Source organism: Patella vulgata, chromosome 7 (genome assembly GCF_932274485.2).
Source record: "Patella vulgata chromosome 7, xgPatVulg1.2, whole genome shotgun sequence".
NCBI lineage: Eukaryota > Metazoa > Mollusca > Gastropoda > Patellidae > Patella > Patella vulgata.
The window spans coordinates 8,495,724-8,523,121 of record NC_065885.2 but is presented as its reverse complement, the minus strand read 5'-3'; the positions used below and the strand labels follow the sequence as shown (position 1 = coordinate 8,523,121).

The following is a 27,398-nucleotide window of genomic DNA, read 5'->3' as shown; positions in this document are numbered from 1 at the left end:
AGGGGATATTTCATGCCGTTAATTGGACAGTTTTTATCTGAAGGAGTCTGGCAGGAAGTGAGAAGGGAAACCATAACAGATCTTATAACTGGTGGAGATGGCGTTGTCATGACGTTTAGAGTTTTAATATCTGAACCATCTATACCTCTTTTGAACACAGGTGCAGAACAAAAAGAACGACCTTTGTTTTGGGACTTGAATCTCACCCTTGAATATCTTTAATATTTGCTGATAAAAGCAGTCCTGTCAATTAACCTCGGCAGTCTGCTGTAGCCGAGGGAAATCCGTAAATGCCGATGTATTTCACATTTGCCTCGGCAATATTAATAGCCGGTTTATCGACAGATAGTTTTATGTCTTTCTATTTCTCCTCGAATATTATTTCCGTTGTGCAAAACCTTTTATAATCGTGCTATTTTTGTTGCCCAAACTCAAACGATCGAAAAGTTCGTGCGCTGTCAATGATTTTTAAGGCTGGGAAATAATGCCCATGGTCGTATAATAGTTAGTTGATAACCTATTGAGCAAAAGACATATAAATAATGATGTTTTGACTTTCTTAGAAAATATGAAATTCTCGCTTTAATGACAGTCCTAATGGTTTCAAGCACACCTGTTAAACCACTAGACCCCCCTACCTTGCAGTAGAAGCAAAAACTGTTTGGTCGGGACCATGAGGTGATGGAGATGGATAAAATAGGAATATTTTTCCCACTCTATATCCATAAAGAGAGAGAGAGAGAAATGGCGTTTAACATAAACTAGGTCATTTCGGGACTAACACATGGTTCAATTTTATTTCAATAATTCGCTTGTGCGTAGGGGTCTTTAGCAGTGGGATGAAACTGGAGGACCCGGAGAAAACCCAAGAGGTTAGACAGACGGCCCTACTCCTTGTCACGTACAACCACACCAGTTGACTCAATGATAGACCTTATGATACAACACGCACGCGATAACCCCCCCCCCCTACCTTCTATATCCATAATAGTTACATATAAATAATTTATGTCCGTTTATGGACAGTTTAATGTCTACAAGAACGTTATATATATAATAAAACAAAGCCAGTATTATATATAAGTGTCATCACTAACTAACAATACGGAAGTATAATATATTTTCTCCCTTATGTAAAATATGAACAAAGTTGACTTTACAAGCATATACTTAGCCTCTGATGAAAGCTATATTTTGAAAGCAGATTTTCTAGTGGTCATAACAATTAATAATACATCAGATTGAAGAAAAGATAAATAAAACATAACAGTTACAATATGTTACAGGTAAAAAATAATATACAATTAATAACATAGTTATATACATACAATATACAAGTATATGGACAGTTACCCCACACTGTTCGTATATATTGACTACACCCACTCCAAAACATCGGACAATCCTCCCCCCACCCCACCCCCCAATTACCCCACACTGTTCGTATATATTTACTACACACTTCCAAACATCAGACACCCCCCCGCCCCAATTACCCCACACTGTTCGTATATATTGACTACACCCACTCCAAAACATCGGACAATCCTCCCCCCACTCCACCCCCCAATTACCCCACACTGTTCGTATATATTTACTACACACTTCCAAACATCAGACACCCCCCCCCCCCCAATTACCCCACACTGTTCGTATATATTTACTACACCCACTCCCAAACATCGGACAATCCTCCTCCCCCCACCCAAATGTTTTTATTCCTGACTACATTCACTCACAAATATCAGACAATTACTCCCCCCACTCTTACCAACCCTGATTGTTCACTTCCCTTGAGAGGGGGGGCAGGGGGCAAAATATTTTTTTATGGGGGCATCGCCCCGCGCTGGCTACAGGCCTGCTTTCTATATCCTAGTAACAGCTAGCCCCTCTATTAGCCCCCGCAAGCCCAACCCTGATTGTTCACTGCCTACATCCTATTAACAGCTAGACCCAATATTACACATGTGGTGTCACATACACTAAGCTCTATGTATAATATCTAAAAGATGATGATGGTGAGTACATCCATGTTATTGACAAATTGACATCATGTAAGGCTTTACTTATTCTACAGTAATGATGTTAGACTTCCTTTGTTCTAACCAACTGAATTTAGACAAGGACATATTTGATTCTGATGAAAATAATGTGATGAATTGTAATGACCTGCTGTGGATGTAAAATACAATCTGATTAAAGTACAGATTAAAGTACAGCGGCTTTTGACCCTATGACGTCAGACATTGATTAATCAATCAGCGTTGATGTTTCTAGTGGTTTACCCACAGTTCCGTGCAGTGCATCGCCCGCCAAAAATCGTCATAACAGACCGTTTCATTGGCCAATCCCTCACTTCATCCAGAACCCTGGTAATATAACAACAACATCTAGATTCTAGTGTAGTTAAGACAAGTAAAACGAAATTTTGAACTATAAAAAACAAAACGAAATAGGATCTGTATTTTAATCAGATTGATGTAAAATGTTTACCATAGAAAGACATCCACAGAACAATACAAAATAACAAAACATTTAGACAGTAGACAAAAATGATATTCTGGCTCTCAGACAATCCTTCCTCAGGCGGGGATCCAGTGGGGTGAGGGGCACCCAGCACACGCCCCCCCCCCTCCTATTTTTTGTGGTGCAGAACAATTTTTTTAACCCATATATTCTCGCAGGAAAGGAATTAACAGTCAGTTTAGGTTGGAAATTGTAATTTACTCCGAAACGAGTCGGTTGGTGACTTGGTTGATTGCCCGTCAGTCCGCCCACCGAGGGTCGGGCTTCGCACTCTCAAGTGGAGACAGCAACCCCCATCTTTCTGAAAATCCTGGATCCGCCCCTGTTCCCCAAAAAATTTTTATAAAAAATTTGATGAAGGAGGGAGGTTTTTACTTTGTCAAAGATCCAGTACTGGGATAAATGACTTCTCATAGACATATCTCCTCATGATGTTCATAGGAATGTTTATGATTATCCAGTATCACTTATAGGAATGTATGATTATCCAGTATTCTAATTGTCTAAGTATATTTGGTTCCTGTAACCCGGGAAAGTATTTACACCAGGTAATTAAAGGAGATTGTTTTTATTTTTTACTTTTTTGAAATAAAAACAGATCATGCGGTCCTTTTTAAGTTGTGCATGAGTCGCCGAGAACCAGAATGTTTGTTTTGTATGGCCTTAATCAAATGAAAATTTCTGTTTTTTAATCCAGTAGATTCTCGCCCTGAGTTCCCAAAGCATTCTCAGACTTTATAAAACTTTTGTTGTTTTAATGTATCAAATACATCATAAGAAACTAAGTACAAAGTTTTGTGTTTCTGGATCAAAGATATTTCTCATAAACAGTGATTGAAAGTTGAGTGAATTCTTAATTTAATTCTGAGAAGGCTTTGTTAAATAATTACAGGGGCATTACATATAGGTAAGATTATATAAAAAGCTGACAGATCTTGATAAAATAGATAAAAAAAGATAATGAAAAAGAAATATGTTGAAAATTTCAGTCAAATTACATCAGTTTGGGCCGTGTTATAGTTGTTGGAAGAACAGAGTAACCTTGATTGTCAATGCTACCGTTGTTATAACAATAAACAAAATCTTGCTTATCCATTTTTACGGCAACCACATCAACCACAAAACATATTTAAATCTATTGACAATCTAAACTATACGATGGCATCGAGAGTTGATATTGGTCTTGTCATGTTAATAAATATCTAATAGCTAGTTACTTATTAGACCTAATCACAGATTATTTTAGACACTGTTTTAAAATATGGGCATTAGGGTCTAAAGAAAGACCTGTAGTAGGCAGATTTCCCTCTTGCATAATGTATGTTACATGTAAGTCTTAAGTAAGGGTCTAAAACAGCAGGTAACATGTTTATATTAAGTATAAGAATGCGTTTGTTTGCTTCAAATCCACTAAAGATCGCAGGCTAATGATGGCATCGAGAGTTGATTATGGTCTGGATCAGTTAATTAATGTCTAATTAATAATTTATATAACATTTCAGGCCTAAAGAAAGGCCTGCAGTAGGCAGATTTAGCTCTTGCATAATGTATATTTGATGTAGATACATCGTACATGGATTAAGCCGTAAGATTTTACATATTGTCTGAAAAATGAACGATGGGAATCAACAATATCAAAAAAAGCTTAAAAATCATTCACATCTAACTAATGGAACAACCACTGAAATTTTTAGGATCTTTATCTGACATCGGTGTTTCTTTTTCTTTAACAGGTGGTAAATTTTCTTTTTTTTCTTCTTTTGCCTTTTTGGGTTGTGGTTTTGGTGCCATACTTGGATTGAATTTATTATAAACATCGACTGTCCATAATGGGTTGAGTGATGGTGGGGTGTAATCTTCAGGACTGACCAGACCATATGTCGCCTTGAGTTCTAGTTGTGGAGGATCGAACGCCACCTGTAGGATGAAGATTGAGAGAGAGATATATAAACAGGTATCTATAACAGGTATATAATATTTGGTCCCACTGACAACACCAGACTAGACCATTTTTGTTGATATCGCCCAAAAGAATTCTACAATATTCAAAATAAAACTTTCATAAATTATGGATGTGAAATTGACAAAAAAAAATGCTGTTGTCGTTAATTAGTAAAAACCGTATTTGTCCAAATTTCAAAATGAAATGGGGTTTAACGTCTTACTGTTCTGCTCCGAACTGGGCTAATAAAGACAGGCATACGCCATGCAGCGTGCTATGAGGGACATTTTGCCCGGACAGCGGCACTATGGCCCCTTATATCAAATTCCAACTGTCAAGGGATCTTTTATGCGCATGCCAATGTGTACACAGGACCTCGATTTTTCATCCCATCCGAATGACTAGACAGCTGTCCTTGTCAGGCCCTCCATCCTGACAAGGGGCAACCATGCAAGCCAGGGTCTTACCCACTTAGCCACCGTGATCCCCATTCAAATAATGCTATAAAACTAAATAGTAAACATTTGCCATTGCTTGTCTACGATATCAAACACCCTGAAATTTGACTGAAATTTTCAGCAAATTCCCTTTACAGTATCTAGTTTTTATCTTTTATAGTGAGAACTGCCAGCTCTTTATCTAATCGCCCATAATGTATCTTTAATCATTATAAGATAATATACCTTTTGATGATAAATCAGACCATTTTCTCTTTCACATTTTTCTAAGGTACGTTTAACAACAGGTCCTAGTCGTCTAAAGAAGATGTGATCTTGAGGTCTTGCTGTCGTTCCGGCCCCCTTCGTACTAGCGTATTCTTTACACAGTAAAGCAGCTTTATCATATAATTCTACACTTTCCTTTAAAAATAACAAAACATTTAATTCTAGGCACTGAATTAAGACAGCATTCAGATAATAATTATTGCTACCTGTATTTATCAGAGGACAAAAACACACTATACATGTCACTGTAATCCAGGTGTCATTTAATCTTGTGTATTAGCACTTATAGTCCATGTGACAGACAGATTTTCATTACCAATTTGATGAATAAATTTAACCATGATTTTCAGTTAGCCTTAGGTCTAAAGTGTCCAAAATTGGTTGATGGACATCCGGGTCACTTTGCCAAATATGAGTTTGGCAGCCATCTTTAAAAATGGCCGCCATTTTTTAATTTGAAATAGTGTAAGTCAGGGAAACCTCCACAACTCCCCAACAGGTTCACCTACGGATATGTAATATGGCTCAAAATGTTCATAATACAATTCTAAATCTGCTGGTATATGATTCATGTTGTTTAATCAATGCTTTCGGTTTCAAAATAAAAGATTAATCTGAAAACAGCAATATTTTCGGGGTTTTTTCATGATGTCTGTTCATAAGTTTACTAAAAAAAATTTTGTTCAGACCCATATAAGCCAAATTATCTATTTGGTCAACTAAAGTGATTTACTAGATATCAGAAACATTGATCATAAAAAATAATCTCTAATATGAGTGCCCCAAATCCAAGATGGCTGAAATTCAAAAGTTGCTCAAATGGCCAATTTGTCAGATAATAGTTATTTCACAGTTTGATATTACATGTAATATCCAATTGAATGGGATTACTGAACTTAAAATGAACCAAAACACAGAGTGTTGAATATTCAAAAAGGCGGCCAGAATTTCCATAAAATGATCGATTTTCTGTTTGATGTAGCTTGTAATATGTCTTTTATAAGCAAATAACACACTATTTATGGATAACAATTACTATAGTTTATTTCACTGCGACGTTTCAACAAGATTTCACAAGTCGTTATCATGTTTTTACTGTTATGGCCTATTGCTCGTGGTTCATTATACCGCTTAAATAATTGTTTGATCTTTTATTCTTGTGCTTATCTGTACCAATTACAGTTTATACCTGTCTATGTGCATTTGTTTATCTAACGGCTTGGGACAGTTGCCCATACTAGCTGATTTTGCATCCCATTGGAGGGTCCACATATATAACCATATTCTTTTCATTTTATTGTCCCCCGCCTTTCGATGAAAGCAGAGGACTATTAAAATGGTTTCGTCTGTCCGTCCGTCACACTTTTTGGGACACAATAACTCTCTTTCTAATTGAACTAGAATGTTCAAACTTGGTGTAGGTGTTTATTAGGCCAATGCCTTGATGGAGTTCGAAGATGAGAATTTTTTGCTTAGGGTAAGCAGAGATAAGCAATTTGATTGGTTGATGATGTTTTGGGACACGATAGTACTTTAGTTCTAATTAAGTGAGAGTGATAAAACTTGGTGTATAGTTTCATTACATCAATACCTTGACTAAGTTCGATAATGAGAATTTTCTGCTCAGGGTAAGCAGAACGATAAGCAATCTGATTGGCCGAGACTTTAGAACACAATAACTCTCATTCTAATTGAGGTAGAATGTTCAAACTGGGTGTAGGCGTTCATTAGGTGAATGCCTTGATGGAGTTCGATGACGAACATTGTCTGTTTAGGGTAAACAGAGATAAGCTATCTCATTGGTTGATGCTTTGGGGCACGATAACTTTGGTTATAATGAAGTCAGGGCGATATTAGCTTGACTAAGTTCGATCGTGAGAATTTTCTGCTTAGGCTAAAGAGCGATAAGCAATTTGATTGGTCAAGACTTTGGAACACAATAACTCTGCTTTTAATTGGGGTAGAATGCTGAAACTTGATGTAAATGTTCATTAGGTGAATGTCTTGACTCAGTTCAGTAATTAACATTTCGGGCTAAAGCTAAGCAGAGCTAAGCAATTTCATTGATCGATGCTTTGAGACAAGATAACTTTGATTCTATCTGATAGAGAGTGATGAAACTTGTATAGTTGATAATCAGTTTGATTGCTCGATACTTTTGAAAAAAATAAATGTGCGATTAATTAATATTGGTCATCTATTTATTTAGGGATTTGGACGGGGGACATCAGCCTCACTGTTGGCTTGTTTCTTAATGTTATATGCTTGATAAGGACTTGTGAAATCTTGTTGAAACGTCGCAGTGAAATAAACTATAGAAATTGTTATCCGTAAATAGTGTGTTATTTGATTATGCTTCAATTACTAAATGCCTGACCCATGACCCACCTACAATGCCCAACTAGTCTTATGCGGGACATATTGTGATCAATGGCCAACTGAATGCAGGCGCTGATTGGGCCATGCGATCGCCCGAAGGGCCGGTTGGACAAAAAATGAAAAAAAAAATTTTGTCCAATTCGTCTAAAAAACCGGCCATGGAGCGACGATGATCATGTTGTATGTGGCCGGTGGCCTTAACAGGCCGCCACCCTATTACTGGAGTCTGGAATGGGCTGGTATAATAGACTTTTTGGGCCGGGTGTGCTGGGCGTGGGCCGGAATTCGGAATCATGCAATGGGGATTTCGAATCCCATCACAGGAGGAATCAACTAGCGCTCCCGGCAACAAAAATGGGACATTTTGCAATGAAAATATTCCTACTTTACTTATTCAATATTCCTAACTGGTTAATCAAATGGTCAAAATTTTTTCAACTAGTCCCATTTTTTAACCAGTTAAATTCTCTTGACTCCGACGATAAAATGATAATACGTTAATTAATAATATGACGATATGATAATTTCACAGGTTGATGGTTGTAAATTGCTTGTAGATAGGGCTTTTGGCCTAAATTAATCGATTTATAAGATATATTATTTGACAAAGATTATAATCAGATATGCCACAAAATCGCATATTTGGGGTTCAATTCATTTTTCAAATTTTTCCAGCGGGAGAGCCCCCGGAACCCCCGTCCGTGCTCCGCGATCAGTAAAAGGGGCAGCTCTGACACGGGAGCCCGGGTCAGTTCCCGGCCCCAATCCGCCCCTGACTGAAAGTGTACCACTATATTTATGCCTGATCTTGCTTGACCCATTACCCACCTAAGAGTGTCCATAATTTTAATGCGTAACCTACAGTTCCCCCCATTTTTATGCATGGTCTAGTCTGACCCACCTAGCAATTTTTATGTGTGGCTTAGTTTTTTTTTCGGTAATTAGTGTTGTTTTTTCGTTATTTATTGATTTTTCGATATTTTGGGTTTTTCGAATTTTTTCGGTAATTAGTATCAAAAAGTTTTTTCGGTATTTATCACTTTTTCCGTATTTTGTCTGCATTTTTCGGTACTTTTCAGATTTTTATCTCGGTACTTTTCGCATTTTTTCGTTGTATGGTACAACTGGACCGGTTTTTCATCAAAGACTCTATGACTGGCAAATTTTGTGGTATAGTCTAGATATCGTATCGACAGATCCATTTCACAACAAATTGAAAGTTTAAAAAGAATCGTTGCGAAGTTAATTTGAAATGCATTTACGACTAGGCATCACAAAAATAATGTCGACCAATTTCCTCTTTCGCTTTAGGCAGGCCTATGATATTAAAATGATATCATCATTGTCGCTGCCGAGATCTGCTGTTTCTACTTGTACTTTGGCTAGTGTACATTGCTGAAGAAAAGCAGTAGTTGCGATTGTCACAGTAATTCCAATGAGGTGGATGGTTCTGACATTAACAAAGAGGAAATCGTGAGCCATGGCTTTTGGGATACCTAGTCGTAAATGTATTTCAAATTATCTCTGTAATTATCATTTTTAAACTTAGAACTTGTTGTGAAATACACTTTACACTTTCACAATTTACAAATATGAATCCATGATACCATCTGTCTAGATTCTAGATGATACCACAAAAGGTTGTCAGACTCTTCAAAGTAAAAATCTATCACATTACGATTTGTGGACCAGAAATGAAATGCAATGTGGGTTAACGTCCTACTGTTCTAACTTGGTCAATGAAGATGGCTATTTGTCATACAGTGTGAAATGAGGAAATATTTGCCCAGACACAGGGATCGAATTCCGGACCTTGTTGAGCCTTACCCACTGAGCCACTATTTCGGCCCATTTGTGAACAAACAGAATAGGTAATTCTTAACAACTAGATATATTTGCAAAGATATATTAAAATTCCATACAGCTTTGCTGGAATAATATTAAATCTTGTTTTCTGATTTACGAGATCTAGTATAATTAATTCCATCCTCCCCTAAAAAACTACTACACAATTTTATAATAAGCAAAGCGAATAGAAAGACTGACAATTGTCCCGTTTTGTTCTTAAGCAATCATCTACGATATTAAAAATCTATTTTTGGGGCAATCATCTACCTTATCCAAAATCTATTTTTGAGGTAATATTTAAGTTTAGTGATCCTGAAAACCCCATAAAGGACATATTACAAGCCGTACAAAACAGAAAAATGACAATTATCTGAAAAATCATTCATTTTAGGGAAAATCTTGCCGCCATCTTGGATTTTAGCCATCTGGGATTTTGGAAACCCTTTTTTTAGAGGTTGTATTTATGTTCTGTGACATCGAAAACCCCCTAAGCGGCATATTACAGGGCATATCAAACTGTAAAATAACGATTATCCGAGGCATCGATCAAATTTTGACTGCCATTTTGAATTTTCGCCATCTTGGATTTTCGGAAACTAATTTTATAGATCAATTCAAAGTACAATGACTACGGAAACCCTATATATGATATATCACAAGTCTTGCTTTGCGTGATACTCATCCATCCTAACAAGAAATTCATTTTTCGTCAAATTTTGGCGGCCATTTTGGAAATCGGACGGATTCAACCGAAAATAACGTCACAGAAGTGACATAATATCAAAATCGTCTTCAGTGACAAATTTTTCTTCAGAAACAACCGGTCCCCAAATATCGTTGCGATTGCGACAACCCTAAATAAACGTTCACATGGTTAGTACCCTAACTCGCCGAGGCTCAACATTTTAAAATTGACAGTCTACTCAAGACTTTTGTTGAGTTATCGACCACCGCAGCTGTACAGACTGGGTCACTGAGCGTATTTATTTATGCCAAATGAATAACTTAAGAAGACCACACACAAAATTTGGCTAAATTTACCCTGAACATGATTTGGTAGTGAACTTATAAAATAAATCTTGAAAAAAAATGCCAAAACGTTGCTTTTTTCAGAATAATCTGTTGATTTGGAAAATATATGATTCATTCACCAACATGTGTCATATAACAGCAGCTGTAGAATGTTATTGCGAACATTTTGAGCCATATTCCATATCAATAGGTCAATCTGTGAAAGAGTTATGAAGGTTTCCTTGACGCGCTCAATTGCAATGAAAAAACGGCGGCCATTTTTAAAGATGGCCGTTAAAATGGCATTTAGCAAAGTGAACCGGAAGTCCATCAACCAAATTTGAACACTTCGGGCACCAGGCTAACTGAAAATCATGGCTGAATTTATTCATCAAATTGGTAATGATACTCCGAAATCCGAGGTCTGTCACATGGACTATTATTTCTTTAAAATGTTTATATCTTTAACATTTGTAAAAATCATTTAAAATCACCCCAAATCATCTAATTTGTGATTTCATCACTCTCACTTAATTAAAACCAAAGTTATTGTGCCCCAAAGTATTAACCAATCAGATTGCTTATCTCTGCTTACCGTAAGCAGACGATGTTTATCATCGAACTCCATCAAGGCATTCACCTAATGAATAACTACATGTACACCAAGTTTGAACATTCCACTCAATTAGGAGAGTTATTGTGTTCCAAAAAGTGTGACTGACAGACAGACAGACGGACAAATCCATTTTAATAGTCCCCTGCTTTCTTTGAAAGGCGGGGGACAATAAGACATTGTGGACCCTAACCTAATATAAAATGTAACTGACCTTTAACCCCCGTACTGCTTCTCCACATTTATCTTGAGCTAATAACGTGTCTCCATTATAACTATGAGCAGACGACAAATAAAAAGCATGTTTCAGTTGAAAATACTTCCTCCATTTCCCCACGATGACGTCATCAATACTCGACAGCGAATCATCGGCAGCCTGGTATAGTTGACTCGTCTCATAGGCCAACGCAGCAATCAGACTAGACGAATGTTTCATCTCTATGGCCCGTGCTAGCGTCACTTCTTGTGCCTCAGCCGTACATTGTTTGATGTAGGCCTCTAAAACTCGACTGTCCGTGTCGACTCCATTTTCATCGTTCTCAGAAAGTTTACCAATTAAATCATTCTTGATATTTGTAAATATTCCAGCAGCAATTCTCAGACATTTGTGGACTTCTTTGGCTTCTTCCATATCTGGGTCTTCCTTTGCGGCAAGTTTGGCTGCGTGCTTTGTATACCACAAACCCACATTAACCGCCATTGATGCGTATTCATACACAGCATCCCATTGTTCAGTGGCTGCGTTTCCTAACAGACTATTGGTCCATCGAAATTTGATGATTTTACGTAGTTTATTTTCTGGTTCGTTAGGGTCGATTGGTTGAATTAAACCGGATAACAGGGAGAAGTAATCTGTCGTGGCTTTATCTACCGTTTCTCTTTGATGATTTGGATCTGAAACAATAAAACAAGATGTACATATACAATTAAAAGCGAGACAGAGAAAGAGAGAGCAATGGGGTTAATGTCCACTCGACACAAACTATATCATTCCGGGACTAACATATGGTTCAATTTTATTTCAATAATTCACTTGCGCGTAGGGGTCTTTAGCAGAAGGAGGAGACTAAGGACCCGGAGAAAACCCACGAGGTTAGACAGGTGACTCTACTCCTTGTCACGTACAACCAGGGAGTGTCTAAACCACGTCAGTTGACTAAATGACAGACCTTATGATACAACCGCACGAGCTAACCATTCAGCCATTTTAACTGTATAGTATTTATGGAGATGAACTCATGTCAGCTAAAGTTGGAAATGAAATGAAATGGAGTCTATTAACACCCTACTGTTTTGCTGAGACTGGGTTAATGAAGACAGGCATACACCATAGTGCGCTATGAAGGAAATTTTGCCTGGGCAGTGGCACTATGGCCTACTCTTAGCAAATTCCAACTGCCAAGGGATCTTTTACGTGCATGCCAATGTATACACGGGTTCTCGGTTTGTCGTCCCATCTGAATGACTAGACAGCTGTCCTGCACCACTGACAAGGGGAAACCAGGCCGGAAAATCCTGATGAACTTTCTCGACCAATGCAAGGATCGGACACGCAACTTACAGGCTAGCGAGCCAGCGTCTTACCCACTGAGCCACCGTGGCTCCTAGAAAAAGTTGGAGGACAGATTCTGGGCCAAATACATGTACCCTCATTCCTTCCTGGTTATAAATAGGGATACTGGATTGACTACGATTCAGAATTGATTTCTCTCAATGTCACAAATAGGCCTACATGTAGTGACAATCAACTGAAAAATGTGACTGATTGAATAAGAATATATCTCAACCAACCATAACACTAACTGAAACAAACTTTCTGTGTTAATAATTACGTCACAATTTTACAGAGATTATCTAAGTTATCCTGATAGAATTGCTGGTATACATATGTAGCCATAGAACTGAATAGCCAGTGGTATTTAAAAATGTAGTCAATTTCAATTTTATCAAAGATCGCGCATCCTCAAAGTGGGACCGAAGTTTTCATGAATCATATATTTCTATCTTTATTATAAGATCGTGAAAAAACTCTAGTTCAGGAAGGTAACACACATCAGTATAAGAATACAGTAGCGTTTATTATTACTAAAACATTGACAGTTGAATAATTTAAAGTCACAGAGTAGGCCTGGTAGCCTGATTAGGAATAACCTGACTGTAGGAAAGAAGGGGCTCAGTCTTAGAGATAAAGGAAGATCTTTTAGTTTGAAAGACAAACTAGAGTAAAAAAATGTAAGCTAGCAGGTGAGTCATTTACAACTGATATTCATATTGACAATGTTGATTGTTGTGAGATTCGATCAACATTTATAATTCTAATGAGAAAAGTCTCTCTGCTTTACCTGTGAGCAATTCCAATAATGCAGTTCTTGTTTTTCTCAGATCAGCGAAGATTTTACGACTTGGTTCATTTGTTGTTACACCATGGAACTCAAATGTCACCACGGCAGTGGCTTTCAAAGGATTTCTGTGAAACCAGTACGCCATTTTCCTATCAATATTTTTGTTATTACAACATAACCGGAAATGAGGGAATCCGTATTTTTGTAACCGGAAGTAAGGGATTCCCTCGCGTGGAACATTAAGCTGTTGAAGTTTAACACGAGAGAAATATCAAACAATGGCACAAAAATCAGCCGATAAAATCCTGGCATATGAAAATTTTTTGAATGAAACCCTGAGAGAAGATTTGAAGTAAGTTCTAAAATGGTTGGCCGGTCTGCTGTAGTACATCTTGTCAGTAAACCCCGCGTTACAGATGTTTACTTTCATTTTGTACTACTATCCTTATAATTTATAGTATAATGCTGAGTGATGTACATACCATAAACTTTCCATTAGGCACAGTAGTATTTGGTGAAGACAGTAGAGCTCTGTTACATAAGGGAAGTTGCGTTGATCCATTGGCGGACAAAGTTCATCAGGATTTCCCGCAGTGGTTTCCTCTTGTCAATATGGTGCAGCAGACCGGAGGGCACCTGGCAAAGGATGATGTATAGATGTTTGGATGGGACGAAAAAAACGAAGGTCCAATGCACATAAAAGAAGCCTTGAATGAAAGTTAGAATTTGAAATAATTAGAGTACCGTATGATGTAAAGTAGTGTGGCTCTTCAGGCACTGTATGGCGTTACCCATCTTCATTAGCCCAGTCAGAGCAGAACAATTTTAGAATAAGTTTAAACATTTTATTGTAGGAAAGTTTTAGAAGCAAGAGATGAGATTCATAAACAGATGTCCGATTATCTCCAACTTAAAACAGTTATAGAACGACTTCAGGTGAGTTGAGATACTTTTCGAACCTTAGTATTTACAGGTCCTTCATAGATTTATTCCATTTCTCTTTCTCACTATTGCTTTGTCGATTATATTTTTTCAAGACGAATGGGAGAAGTTGAAGATTTCCATATGCCGAGTTACAGTGTTAGTTAGGGATATGGTTAATCCCAAACCTAAAGGGGGGGGGGGGTGGATGGCCGAATGTTTAGCGTGAGCGCGTTGTATCATAAAGTATGTCATTGAGTCAACTGGCGTGGTTTCAATTCTCCGGTTGTACGTGACAAGGAATAAGGTCGCTTGTCCAACCTTGTGGGTATTCTCCGGGTTGCCTGTTTCCTCCCACTGATAAAGACTCCTATGCGCAAGCGAATTATTGAAAAAATAGAACCATATGTTAGCCCCGAAATGACCTAGTTTTGTGAAGTGGACATTAAACCCCATTTCTCTCTCTCCCCAAACCTAAAGCCTATTTTCCATGTACATGTTTTTGCATTTCCACATGCGTTTTCACCAGTTACATGGAAATGGCCTGATGGGTGAAGTAGCTCTAAAAATTGACAACACTCCTATGGCTATAGTACAACTTCACAATTTAAAATCTGAAAGATAGTCTTTGTATTGCAGGTATCCACCATATAATCATATTATTGTAAAACTGTTATTTTACAGCATTCTGATTAAAATACAGATCTATATTTCGTTTTTTTTTTTTTTATACTTTTGATGGCCTCTGCTACATGAAGTTGTAGTGGAAGGTCGTATTAGGTGTCTTATGGACGACTTTTGACCCTATGACATCAGACATTTGATAACCAACTAACGTTGATGTTTCTATTGGGTAACCCACAGTTCCATGCACCTCACACCAAAAACTCGCCGTAACAGAATGTTTCATTGGCTTATCTCTCACGTCATCCACAACGTGGCTTAAATAACAACTCTTCTGGATCCTAGTGTAGTAAAGACAAGTGAAACGAAATTTTGAACTAAAAAACGAAACGAAATAGGATTTGTGTTTTAATCAGGTTGATTTTACGGAAACCATGGCAACTGATGATGTCATAAATATAACATGTTATTTTACAGGAAACCATGGCAACTGATGATGTAATAAATATAACATGTTATTTTACAGGAAACCAAGTTAACGGATGATGTACTAAAGACACAAGTAGATCTGGGTAATAATTTCTATGTTGAAGCTAAAGTGTAAGTTAGAGATTCATTTTAGGACATTTAAAATATTTGTTGTGTAAACTTTTGAATTTAAAATATTTTTTGGGTAAAATTTGAACAAATCGGTCACACTTTTCAAGGTAACCGAGGTGGCTAAATTAGTAAGATGTTGCCATGCCTTCCTAGAGTTCCTGTTTTTGAACATGTTGTTGGCTGAGAAACTTCATGATTTTCCAACGTGGTCCCCTCCTTGTCAGTGGTCCAGGACAGAGGGCCTGGCAAGGGACAGTGTATAGTCATTCAGATGGTAGGAAAAAACGTAATTCCATGTAAATGTACACATGGCGTGCACCTAAAAGATCCCCTGGCAATTTGAATTCAATGCAAGGGTAGGCCATAGGCCAAATCGGAGCAGAACAGTAGGACTTTAAACCCCTTTTCCTTTCATTTCATTTCAAATTAGCTGATTTGAATTAACACAAGAACTTGCAGCATTCATTATTCATCAACGAATAAGTTAGAGAAGGCATATCAAAACCGGATCAGTCTGTCCTTATTCTGTTTCCAGATCTCTTTATGAGACTTTGTACACACATCAACCTATTTAATAGGTAATTGTGTTTCCATGGAAACAAGGGAGCAAATGATGTTGATAACCAAGTCTTCTTGTTTATTTTTACAGGCCTGATTCATCTCGTATATGTGTAGCTGTTGGTTACGGATTCTTCGTGGAGTTTACGTTGGATGAAGCTGTGAAATTTATTGATAAGAAAAACAAAAGACTGACAGAAAGATCGAATAATTTAACAAACGATGCTGCTAAGATAAAAGCTAACATTAGACTAGTTTTAGAGGTGAGTGAGTGATACACAGAGGGGTCGCAGCTTGATTGTCAGTCCTTAACGCCCTGAATTGACAGAATTGCAATTGACCTATGCAGAATCTTGTGCTATCACCATTCTGCCAGTCCCGGCAACGGAGGTGGTGTGAGTAGAATCGTGACGTAATTTCAGCTGTCATGTATGATGGTTGAGATATTTTCTTACACATTCCCAAATCACCATTTTCACTCGATTGTAACTATTTTTGAGATTAAGACAATTCAATTTCGAAACGTTTGAGTATTTTGCACAAACATTTACAACATTATAAATAAAATATTTCTTTATAGTATTTTTTGGGGAACTAATTTGGGGGCCTGTTTAATAATAAAAGAGCTAAATGACTAATATTTGGGACCTCGAAATTGACACAAATAGATTTTAATGCATATAATATAGTAATATGAATGTATATAAACTGATTTACATTCAATCGTTTCCGTTTTTACTCTAATTTCAAATCATTTATGTTTGACGAAATACCCCACAAGTCTCAATCGAATGGCAATCTCGAGCGTCTGGTTATTCCAGTTTACACCGATAATATCTATTGCACATGCTCTCCAGACAAGAATGTGGCGTCAACATTTGACATGACTTGTGGAATATGTCTAGCCCCTCGTTCTTCGAGTCTCTTGTTACAAATGGCGCTGAAAGGCATTATGATACACAATTCGTGTACCAATTGTAAAATGTTTATTTTGTCTTTAATATTGGATATCAGAAGCCCATCTTTTCCCAGTAAGATCACAACATCAATGTTGATTTAAATTGACAAATAATTTGTATTTTCAATGCGTTAAATTTACATGTATCAACTTCTCGTTGAACTTGTAGCCGTAATAGCAGGATAGTCCTATATATTTTACAACTACCCAGTCCGGTTATCCAAAATAATTCCCACTTGTTTATATTATTTTAAACGACACAGTCGAATGGGTTGGGAGCCTTAGAGTCTATGCAAATAAGCATTTTACAATGGCAATTCTTCAGCCGTCTCTCTGTTCACCATTAAACGGAAGCAGTTGCTCCGGTGATACAGCACTGCGCCGGTCCATCCGAAATCCTTTTTGTGCTCCGGTCCCCAATGACTATATAAAGGGAACATCCGCACAATTTCATTTAAGCCTGATGGGTTCGAAATGAACGAAACTAGTTGCTTCATGAGAGAAATCTGGGACGGCTACTTGCCACTCGTAGATTTCTAATTTTTTTTACAACTAGTCTTTTTACTACCTGGACTGTCATCATATCATGGTCCATTACAATTTAATTTCTTCCATATTTAAAGGGGCATTAGGTAAGATTAGATAACGAGTTGGTAGTTCTCACTATGATAGTTAAAAACTAGATAATGGAAAGGCAATTTGCTGAAAATTTCAGTCAAATTGACCCACTCTGAACCGAGATATTAGGTTTTGAATTTTAGGCCTAGCCTCGATCATCATTAATAAAGTCGATCGATAAAAAACAAAGTCTCGATTATCCATTTTGGCGTTAAATTATCCGTCACAAAATGTATTCAAATCCAGTAAATATCGCAGGCTAGCGATGGCATCGACAGTAGATTATGGTCTGGATAAATTAATTAATGTCTAATTAATAATTTAGATAACATTTCAGGCCTAAAGAAAGATCTGCAATAGGCAGATTTAGCTCTTGCATAAAGTATGTTTAACGTTTAGTATTGTTTATTTCGGAGATTAAGGGAAATGTATTTTTTAATAACTGGACTGTCATGTCATTCTTCCATATTTAACGTTTAGTATTGTTTATTACAGGGATTAAGGGAAATGCAGCATTTACCATCATCAAGTCCGAAACCTTTCCGTGACATATTTTGAAGTTTTGCATTCGATTCAAATAAAGATGACAACATTTGTGGTGAACAGCAAGTTTAAACAGATTGAGATTCTTGATTGATCTGAAATTGAGGAGTCTTAAAGTAACAATGTACCATTTGTTGCTAAAATATCCAATTTATCACAGCTTAATCCACGCTAATTAATATTTAATTAAGAAAACAAAATCAAAATACCAACGCTAGATCATGTCCCGACTTCAATTCAATCGGATTTAAAACAGGCCTATCATTAAATTTTTGTGGACAACAAAATGGCAGCAGGCTTATTGCATAGCAAACAACAAAGATTGATGAAAGTCCTATTAGAGATTCATCTTTCACAATATTATGGTTTGCAAGCAGGACTTTAAATATAAAGCCAGGATCGATTTCAAGATATTGTCTCTTGCCTATCAGTGTCTGGATGGAAGTGCTCTGAAGTAAGTGTGCGATCTCTTAAAATTTTACATCTCATCTAGAGAGTTACGGTTAATCAGAAAAAAACTCTGTGTTCCTCAGTGGAAGTTAAAGTCATTCAGTGATCGTTCTTTCCAAGTCGCTGCATCTACTAAGTGATCGTTCTTTCCAAGTCACTGCATCCACTAAGTGGAACAAACTACCATTCGACCTTCACAGAAGTCCTACACTTAATAAATTTAAATCTGACTTGAAAACATATCTGTTTAAATTATATTATTAGAGACTTGTGTATTATGTGCCATGAGCATGTTTTGTGGATATAGTACTTTATAAATGGACATATTATTATTATTATAAACAAATGATCATTTCGAAAGTGCAGTGTTTAATTTGGATCATGTATGTTATGTAGTTATTGTGGAACATCTGTGTCTGGTTATTTGAGTTGGCATCCAGATGCAATTTGATTAAAATACAGATCTATATTTCGTTTCATTTTTTCATACTTTCGATGACCTACACTACATTGGGAGGTCGCGTCAGGGGTCGTATGAGCAGCTTTTGACCCTATGACGGCAGGTTATATAATAACTCTTCCAGATCCTAGTGCAGTACAGACAAATAAAACGATATTTTGAACTATAAAAAATGAAACAGAATAGGTGTATAGTAAATTTTACTGTTCGATCCCTGCACTGGCTGAGAAAGTTCTTCAGGATTTTCCGACGTTGTTTCCCCTTGTCAGTGGTGCAGGACAGAGGGCCAAACAAGAACAGCTGTCTAGTCATTTTGAATGGGACGAAAATCCGAGGTCCAGTGTACACCTTGGCGTGCGTGTAAAAGATCCCTTGGCAATTGGAATTCGATATAAGAGTAGGCCATAGTGCCGCTGCCCGGGCAAAAGTTCCATCATAACACACTGTATGGCATATGCTCGTCTTCATGAGTCAAGTCTGAGCAGTAGGACGTTAAACCCCATTTCATTTCATAAAGTTTACTTGTCATGTCCAGGCTTGAACACTAACCACATCATAAAGCCAGACAAAAAGAAATCGATAGGATGGAAAGTTAACTTGGAACAAGCCTATCATAAAGTTGTACTATAAGACATTGATTTGAAACAAGTCTATCATCTACATATTATTGTTATATTGCTGACGGTTTTTAGTTTATTTGAAACAAGTCTATCATATACATATTATTGTTATATTGCTGTATTTAGTTTATCATTCACAAATAAACTTTTAATTTCCTATTGACATTGTTTTATTCTGATACCATGTTACATATATAAAAGTACAAGTACTTCTATGCTTACGGTAGATAAATAAATAAAAAATATGTCCAGGTAAAAAATTCATTACCTTAGGTGTCTACAGGTATTAATCATATATATATTTCATGAACATTACTGATCTTTGTGTAAAAGCTTCTAAAATGATGCGGGGGGTTGGATGGCTGAATGGTTAGCATCATAAAGTCTGTCATTGAGTCAATTGGCGTGGTTTTGCTTCCCCGGTTGTACGTGACAAGGAGTAGGGTCGTCTGTCCATCCTCGTGTGTTTTCTCCGGGTCCTCCGGTTTCCTCCCACTGCTAAAGATCCCTACGCGCAAGCGAATTATGGAAATAGAATTGAACCATATGTTAGTCTCGAAATGACCTAGTTTGTGTCGAGTGGACGTTAAACCCCATTTCTCTCTCTCTCTAAAATGATGAGTGATTTGAGATTACAACTAGTCTAGAAGAATACATTTATTTCCATACCCATGGCACTACATATAATAAAGGAGAAGTGGTATCAGATGTTCTAGTAACAAAAGCATACTCTTGACTTCTAGACGAAACCTGTCACTACTCATGCGAAAGTTCGAAACATGATTTCAGAAACCAAAAGATCTCCAGGTGAAAGTTAATGAGACCACTGGAGCAGAGAGAGAGAGAGAGAGATGGGGTTTAACGTCCACTCGACACAAACTAGTTTATTTTGGGACTAACATATGGTTCAATTTTATTTCAATTAATCGCTTTTGGGTAGGGATCTTTAGCAGTGGGAGGATCCGGAGAAAACCCACGAGGATGGACAGGCGAACCTACTCCGTGTCACGTACAACCGGGAAATTGAAACCAGGCCAGTTGACTCAATAACAGATCTAATGATTCATGCTGACCACTCGGACATCCACGACTGTAGCAAGTGGTCGTAGATCATTTCCATGTGTTAAAACACGGATCAATGTCCTTGAACACATGTATATTGGAAGACAAGGATCTGACTGATATAGGAAAATATTTCCAACCATAACCACATCACCATGTTTGAATTATTCACATCATGGGTTCCATTTCGGTCTTATATGCCGGTCGGGACCGAGGGCTATGGAAAATGACCATTACTAGATCTGATCCATCGGTCATTTTGCACGCCGGCAAAAAAAGACCATTTTTCAAAACCCAATTTTCAAACATAGCTACGATTGACCTCCACTATGTAGACATAAAATTGTACAGCCAGTGCAGAATAATGCACACGTATAGAAGTCACATAATCTCATGATTAGTGTTATAGAATTTCACACCATATGTGGACTGAGACCACACAAAATGACTCCATGTTGTCAGCTGCCAACTCTCATAAAAACAATCACACTTTTTCTTCACGAACCCTAATGTCACATGATCAAACTGGATCTGTACATGTAACCTATTATTACACTATCTCTGTCTGTCAATGTGATATAACAAGATTGTTGATAATTGTCTTATGATGATAATTTTAATGTGGAGAACCAGTCTTGTTGTGTGAGAGTTATCTTTCCTTGTTTACTTGTAACAGATATTTTACACCCGCTATCTCCACCATTAATATTCCCTGTAAATAATAAACATCATTTGGTTTATAAACCTTACAAATCATTAATATTCCTGGTATTGTTGAGTCATAAATTTAACACCAAAATGAAAAGAAAGGGAGAGAGAAATGGGTATTAACCTCCTACTATTCTGCTCCGAACTGGGCAAATGAAGACGGACATACGCCATACAGTGTGCTAGGAGGGAAATTTTGCCCAGGCAGCGGCAAAATGGCCTACTCTGATATCAAATTCCTACTGCCAAGGAATCTTTCACGTGCATGCCTATGTGTACACAGGACCTCGATTTTCCGTCCCATCCGAACGACTAGACAGCTGTCTTGTTGGGCCCACCATCCTGTACCACACACCAAGCACACTACAACATAAAACTCACATGATTATGTCCTACTTTTAAATATATAAGTTTGAAAAGATAAGTCTTTAGGTTTGATTTAAATGAAGTTAATGTTTCAGCAGACTTTATAGTTTTAGGGGTAAGGGATACCAAAGCATTGCAGAGATATATAAAAATGATCTGGCACCAAAGATCTGTACCTGAATGCTGAATCTGATCATTTGTTGTTTTTTCTGGTTGACCAGTGTAATTTATATCTTGACTAATATCGATAGATTCTGCCTGAAGATTGACATCTGCTGTTACTGTTTCTGATAATTTCACCTGTATATCACCTGTAATTAAAATATTTAAAATACAGATGGGATGTCATCCTTTGATGTTAATTAGCTTCTATTATTTCAAATATTGTATGACTAGAGTGATGATATTGAAAAGCAGTTGTGGGATAGTGTCTAAATTTTAAGTTGTTTAATGGTCTCGCTCAAGAAATTGTTTAATATTTTGAAATAACACTCAGGCTGATGCGCCTGTGGCCTGTGCATTATCAATATGTCTCATTTTTAACTATTACACCCATCATGAGAGAGAGAGGGACACAGAGAGAGAGAGGGACACAGAGAGAGCGAGAGAAATAGGGTTTGACATCCACTCGAATCAAACTAGTTCATTTTGGGACTAACATATGTTTCAATTTTAATTCAATAATTCGTTTGGACGTAGGGGTCTTTAGCAGTGGGAGGAAACCAGAGGACCTGGAGAATACCCATGAGGTTGGACCGGCGACCCTACCGGCGACCATACAATGTGCATGCGCTAACCAATCAACCATCCCCCCCACCCCCAAGTATAACAATAACTGACCTTTTGTAGTGTTTATATCTACATGTCCACATCTAGCTATATAAATATCTACATCACCATCTTCTATACTAGTCTTGATATCGCCATCCAACGTATCTGCAATAAAGACATAAAATACAGGGGTATTTGCTAGATCGGGCAACACAGTGGCTTTAAATTGCGAGTAAGACTTTGGCTAGCTGATGTGTGTTCGATTCCAGTGTTGGCCAGGAAAGTTCATCTGGATTTTATGGCATGCTTGGACACCACGGCACACACCTGGAAACCTTGCGTGGACACCAATGCTAAGGATTATTTATTTTGATTTCCAAAGAATAATTCTTGTGCCAATGGTATACGTCTGACACTCAGTTATAGTATAACATCCAGATTAGATTACCTCAGGGTAGTTACAGGTCTACTATTCTTACCTATAGATAAATCACCTGTCTTTATTTCTACTGTTGAGTTACCATGACAACTACCAATATGTATATCACCAGACTGAGTACTTATTAAAGTTTTATCGGCGTAAATAGTTTTAATATCAACATCACCCTTCTCGTTACAGCACTGGATTGTCTGCCCTTGAAATCTATCACCCGTTATTTCCTGTAATAAAAATATGGGCTATAAATAGATCAAAACAAACCTACAGTGAACCTGATGTCCCCCACCTTAATCCTACAATAAATAGTGAGGCTGATGTCCCCCACCCTAATCCTACATTAAATAGTGAGGCTGATGTCCCCCCACCCTAATCCTACATTAAATAGTGAGGCTGATGTCCCCCACCCTAATCCTACATTAAACAGTGAGGCTGATGTCCCCCCACCTTAATCCTACATTAAATAGTGAGGCTGATGTCCCCCCACCTTAATCCTACATTAAATAGTGAGGCTGATGTCCCCCCACCTTAATCCCACATTAAATAGTGAGGCTGATGTCCCCCACCTTAATCCTACAATAAATAGTGAGGCTGGTGTCCCCCACCTTAATCCTACAATAAATAGTGAGGCTGGTGTCCCCCACCTTAATCCTACAATTGCACACTGATCTTTTTATAAAGCATTGAGCCATTAAATTACTCGGCTTAACCTGAGCCAAAAATGTTCATAATTAAACTTATTCCAGAAATCAATTAATATCAGGTTGTTTAACTATTACAATCTGTCCATCACACACATTATTCACACTGCACTAAAAAAACATTTGAGGTCACAAAGCTTTCTTAGACTTAAAGGAGCTGAATCGCTAATATTTGGAACCTAGAGATTGAAACAATTGGGTCGCAACGAATATAATAATGCAATATGAATGTATATAAACTGATTCATTTTCAATCGAATGGCAATATCTAACGTCTGGTTATTCCAGTCTACGCCAGTAGTATCTATTGCGCATGCTCCCCAGATAAGAATATGACTTCACCATTTGACATGACTTGTGGAATATGTCTAGCCTCCTTCTTCGAGTCCCTTGTTAAAAATGGCGCAGAAACGCATTATGGTACACGATTTGTGTACCAATGGTAAAACGTTTATTTTGTCTTAAATATTGGATATTAGATGCCCATTTTTCCCTGGTAAGATCACAACATCAATGTTGATTTAAATTGACAAATGTCGAAGACTGTGGATGATACTGAGTTAGAAACTTTAGGTTAAAAATTTACTCAAAATTGTTCGCCTCATTTTAACTAAAATATAATCCTTTTTTAAAACTTTAGTAATTTTCATGTATCAAATACATCAATAAAAAACTAAGTGCAAAGTTTTGTGTTTCTGGAAGATATTTTTCATAAACAGTGATTGAAAGTTGAGTAAATTATTAATTTAATTCTGAGAATGCTTTGTGAACTTGGGGCCAGGTGAATGTAAAGTGTGAGCCTAATATGTGAATTACTTGTATTGTCAATAAAACAATATAAAACATCGTACCCCCGTACCGGTTGTTGATAGCTGGATATTGCCCTGTAGAAGTGATTCACTGATTATATTACCTCCATTACTTACAACATCTATACTACCACACTGGAATATATATATACATAAATATACAACCACACTGGAATATATATATACATAAATATATACAGTCCTTGATGTTTAAGGTGCGCTTTTGCTCCTGCTTGCTAGCCTGGAGGTTGGGTGTTCGATCCTTGCATTGGCCGAGAAAGTTCATCCAGATTTTCTAGCATGGTTCCCCCTTATCAGTGATGCAGGACGGAGGGTCTGACAAGGACAGCTGTCAAGTCATTCGGATGGTATGAAAGACTGAGGTCCCGTTTACACATTGACGTGCACGTAAAAGATCCCTTGAAAGTTGGAATTCGATATAAGAGTAGGCCGTAGTGCCACTGTCCGGGCAAAATTTCCCTCATAGCACACTGTATGGCGTATGCCCGTCTTCATTAGCCTAGTTCGGAGCAGAACAGTAGGACGTTAAACCCCATTTCATTTCATTTCCAAATATTAAACAAGACTAAAAATACATTTTGACTCTTGCAATATAATTAAGAGTTTTTTTACAGGAGCTGTTTTCTCATTTCTGAAATTGGCAGGAGCTTTTTATGATTCCTGCACAATTTTATAAACGTGAAAGACCATAACAATAATTTCAAACTAAGCCATTATAAAATTAGAATGTAGCAATACTCAGATAAAGGTCGTCCCTTGATTCGAGTTAGCTGTGACTATATTACGATTTAAAAGAGCTAGTTGTAGGTCTATGACTATATGATGGTTAAATACAGTTAGCTGAAGGCCTATGACAATATGATGGTATGATACAGCTAGCTGTAGGCCTATGACAATATGATGGTATGATACATCTAGCTGTAGGCCGCTATGACAACAGATGGTATAATACAGCTGGCTGTAGGCTAGGCCTACCTTTAATTTTTGGAGATTACAATTTCCTGTAATAGTTTTAATTTTGATTTCATCAGCTTCAAATTTCTTTATTGTCACATCTTTATCTTCTGATTCTATATTTACATCTAAAAAATAAATAAATACACACATGATGGTAGGTAAATAAATAAAAACATGAGGCCTACAATGAGAGGGAAAGAGGAAAGAGAGAGAGAGAGAAATGGGGTTTAAGGTGCACTCAAAACTAACTAGGTCTACAATGAGAGAGAGAGAGAGAGATGGGGTTTACGGTCCACTTGACTAACACATGGTTTAATTTTATTTCAATAATTATCTTACGTGTAGGGGTCTTTAGCAGTGGGAGGAAACAGGAGGACCCGGAGAAAACCCACGAGGTTGGACAGGCAACCCTACTACCTGTCACCTACAACCTGGGAATCGAAACCCCGCCAGTTGACTCAATGACAGACATTATGATACAACGCAGACGTGCTAACCCATTCGGCCATCCAACACCCCCGCCCCCACACACACAATGACTGAGTGAAATTCACCATTTTGTAAGTATAAAACATGTGCCATAGGCATAGTTAAAGTTTACGCCAGATGAAGTGATCCTTGATTTTGCAACTGGATGACCCAGTCTTGATACTTACTAAATTTAATGGGTATCTTTATGTTGCAGATCAACGGAAGCTGAACACCGTCGCTCACATCAGCTTTAACTTTTACAATCTCTTTTTCATCATCGACGTCAATATTTAAATTATACAATTTATTAAAGCTGCCGATTTTATCTTTCGATGCAGACGTGTTAAATATTTCGATTATAAATTTATTCATATTTGGATATTCTAAAGGATGCAGCGGTTCCACTTCTAAATCAAATGGAACTTTTATATCAATTTTTCCAAAAGTCTTAACTTCATAAAACCACGCTTCAACAAGATCTTCTTTACAAGTTCTGGTTGAAAAGTTTACGATCTTTGATAAACTAAATGCTTTGTTGTCTGAAAGCTTGTTTTGGTTTGAAAAACATGTTTTTGACATTTTTCTACTCTGAATTCCATATATCTGGTTGTTTTGTGGATGTGAAATCCATGTTGAGCACCAAATTCTGGACAATTTATGATAATTATTTAGACATTTAAGCCTGCAAAAACTCCCCCAAAGATTGTTCATTGACGACATATTGTCAAATAGTAGATTTCTTCAATTATAACCTGAAAGAGTTGATGAATTCACCAAGATTTATCTTATAAGAGACCAACTAAATTTTTTTGATTATGAAACGCCTTAAATAGAGTTGTCTCCCTTTAACTATAAACTTGTCAGGTTTCTCCAGTCTTATAAACTGTTAAAATTCAATTTAAATAAAATAGCTAAAATGAACAAATCACTGCTGATCATTTTGAAAAAAAAAAATTGTCAATAATATTATAAAACACTCTTCTATAGGCCTACTGAGGAATGAGTCATTTGCAATGGGTTTCCCCTTGTCAGGGCCTAACAAGGACAGCTGCCTATATCATTCGAATGGGAAACAAAAAAAACGAGGTCCCGCATACACATTGGCCTGCATGTAAAAGATCCCTCTGCAGTTGGAATTTGATAAAGAGTAGGCCTTAGTGCCACAGTCCATGCAAAATTTCCCTCATAGCCATAGGTGACTGTATGGCGTTATAGCCCAATCTCCACTCCACACAAACTAGGTCATTTCGGGACTAACATATGGTTCAATTTTATTTCAATGATTCACTTGCGTGTAGGGGTCTTTACCAGTGGGAGGAAACTGGAGAACCCGGAGAAAACCCATGGGGTTGGAAATT

The 27,398-nt window shown here is 37.3% G+C and overlaps 2 protein-coding genes across 2 annotated transcripts; both read right to left on the bottom strand.

Annotated features, from left to right (window-relative positions):
• Positions 1-1,002: 1,002 nt before the first annotated feature.
• Positions 1,003-13,549, bottom strand: LOC126828873 (BRO1 domain-containing protein BROX). The gene is made up of 4 exons (XM_050558950.2): positions 13,387-13,549; positions 11,259-11,938; positions 5,152-5,328; positions 1,003-4,443 (listed from the first exon to the last, which is right to left on the bottom strand). Exons 1-4 carry the CDS (start codon positions 13,529-13,531, stop codon positions 4,189-4,191), a joined length of 1,257 nt encoding a protein of 418 aa, XP_050414907.1. The 5' UTR covers positions 13,532-13,549; the 3' UTR covers positions 1,003-4,188.
• Positions 13,550-21,397: 7,848 nt separating this feature from the next.
• On the bottom strand, positions 21,398-26,828 carry LOC126828874 (protein FAM185A). The gene is made up of 7 exons (XM_050558951.2): positions 26,226-26,828; positions 25,588-25,694; positions 24,634-24,726; positions 23,125-23,305; positions 22,715-22,810; positions 22,051-22,185; positions 21,398-21,512 (listed from the first exon to the last, which is right to left on the bottom strand). The coding sequence occupies exons 1-7, from the start codon at positions 26,758-26,760 to the stop codon at positions 21,403-21,405; spliced, it is 1,257 nt and encodes a 418-aa protein (XP_050414908.1). The 5' UTR covers positions 26,761-26,828; the 3' UTR covers positions 21,398-21,402.
• Between the last annotated feature and the right edge of the window lie 570 nt (positions 26,829-27,398).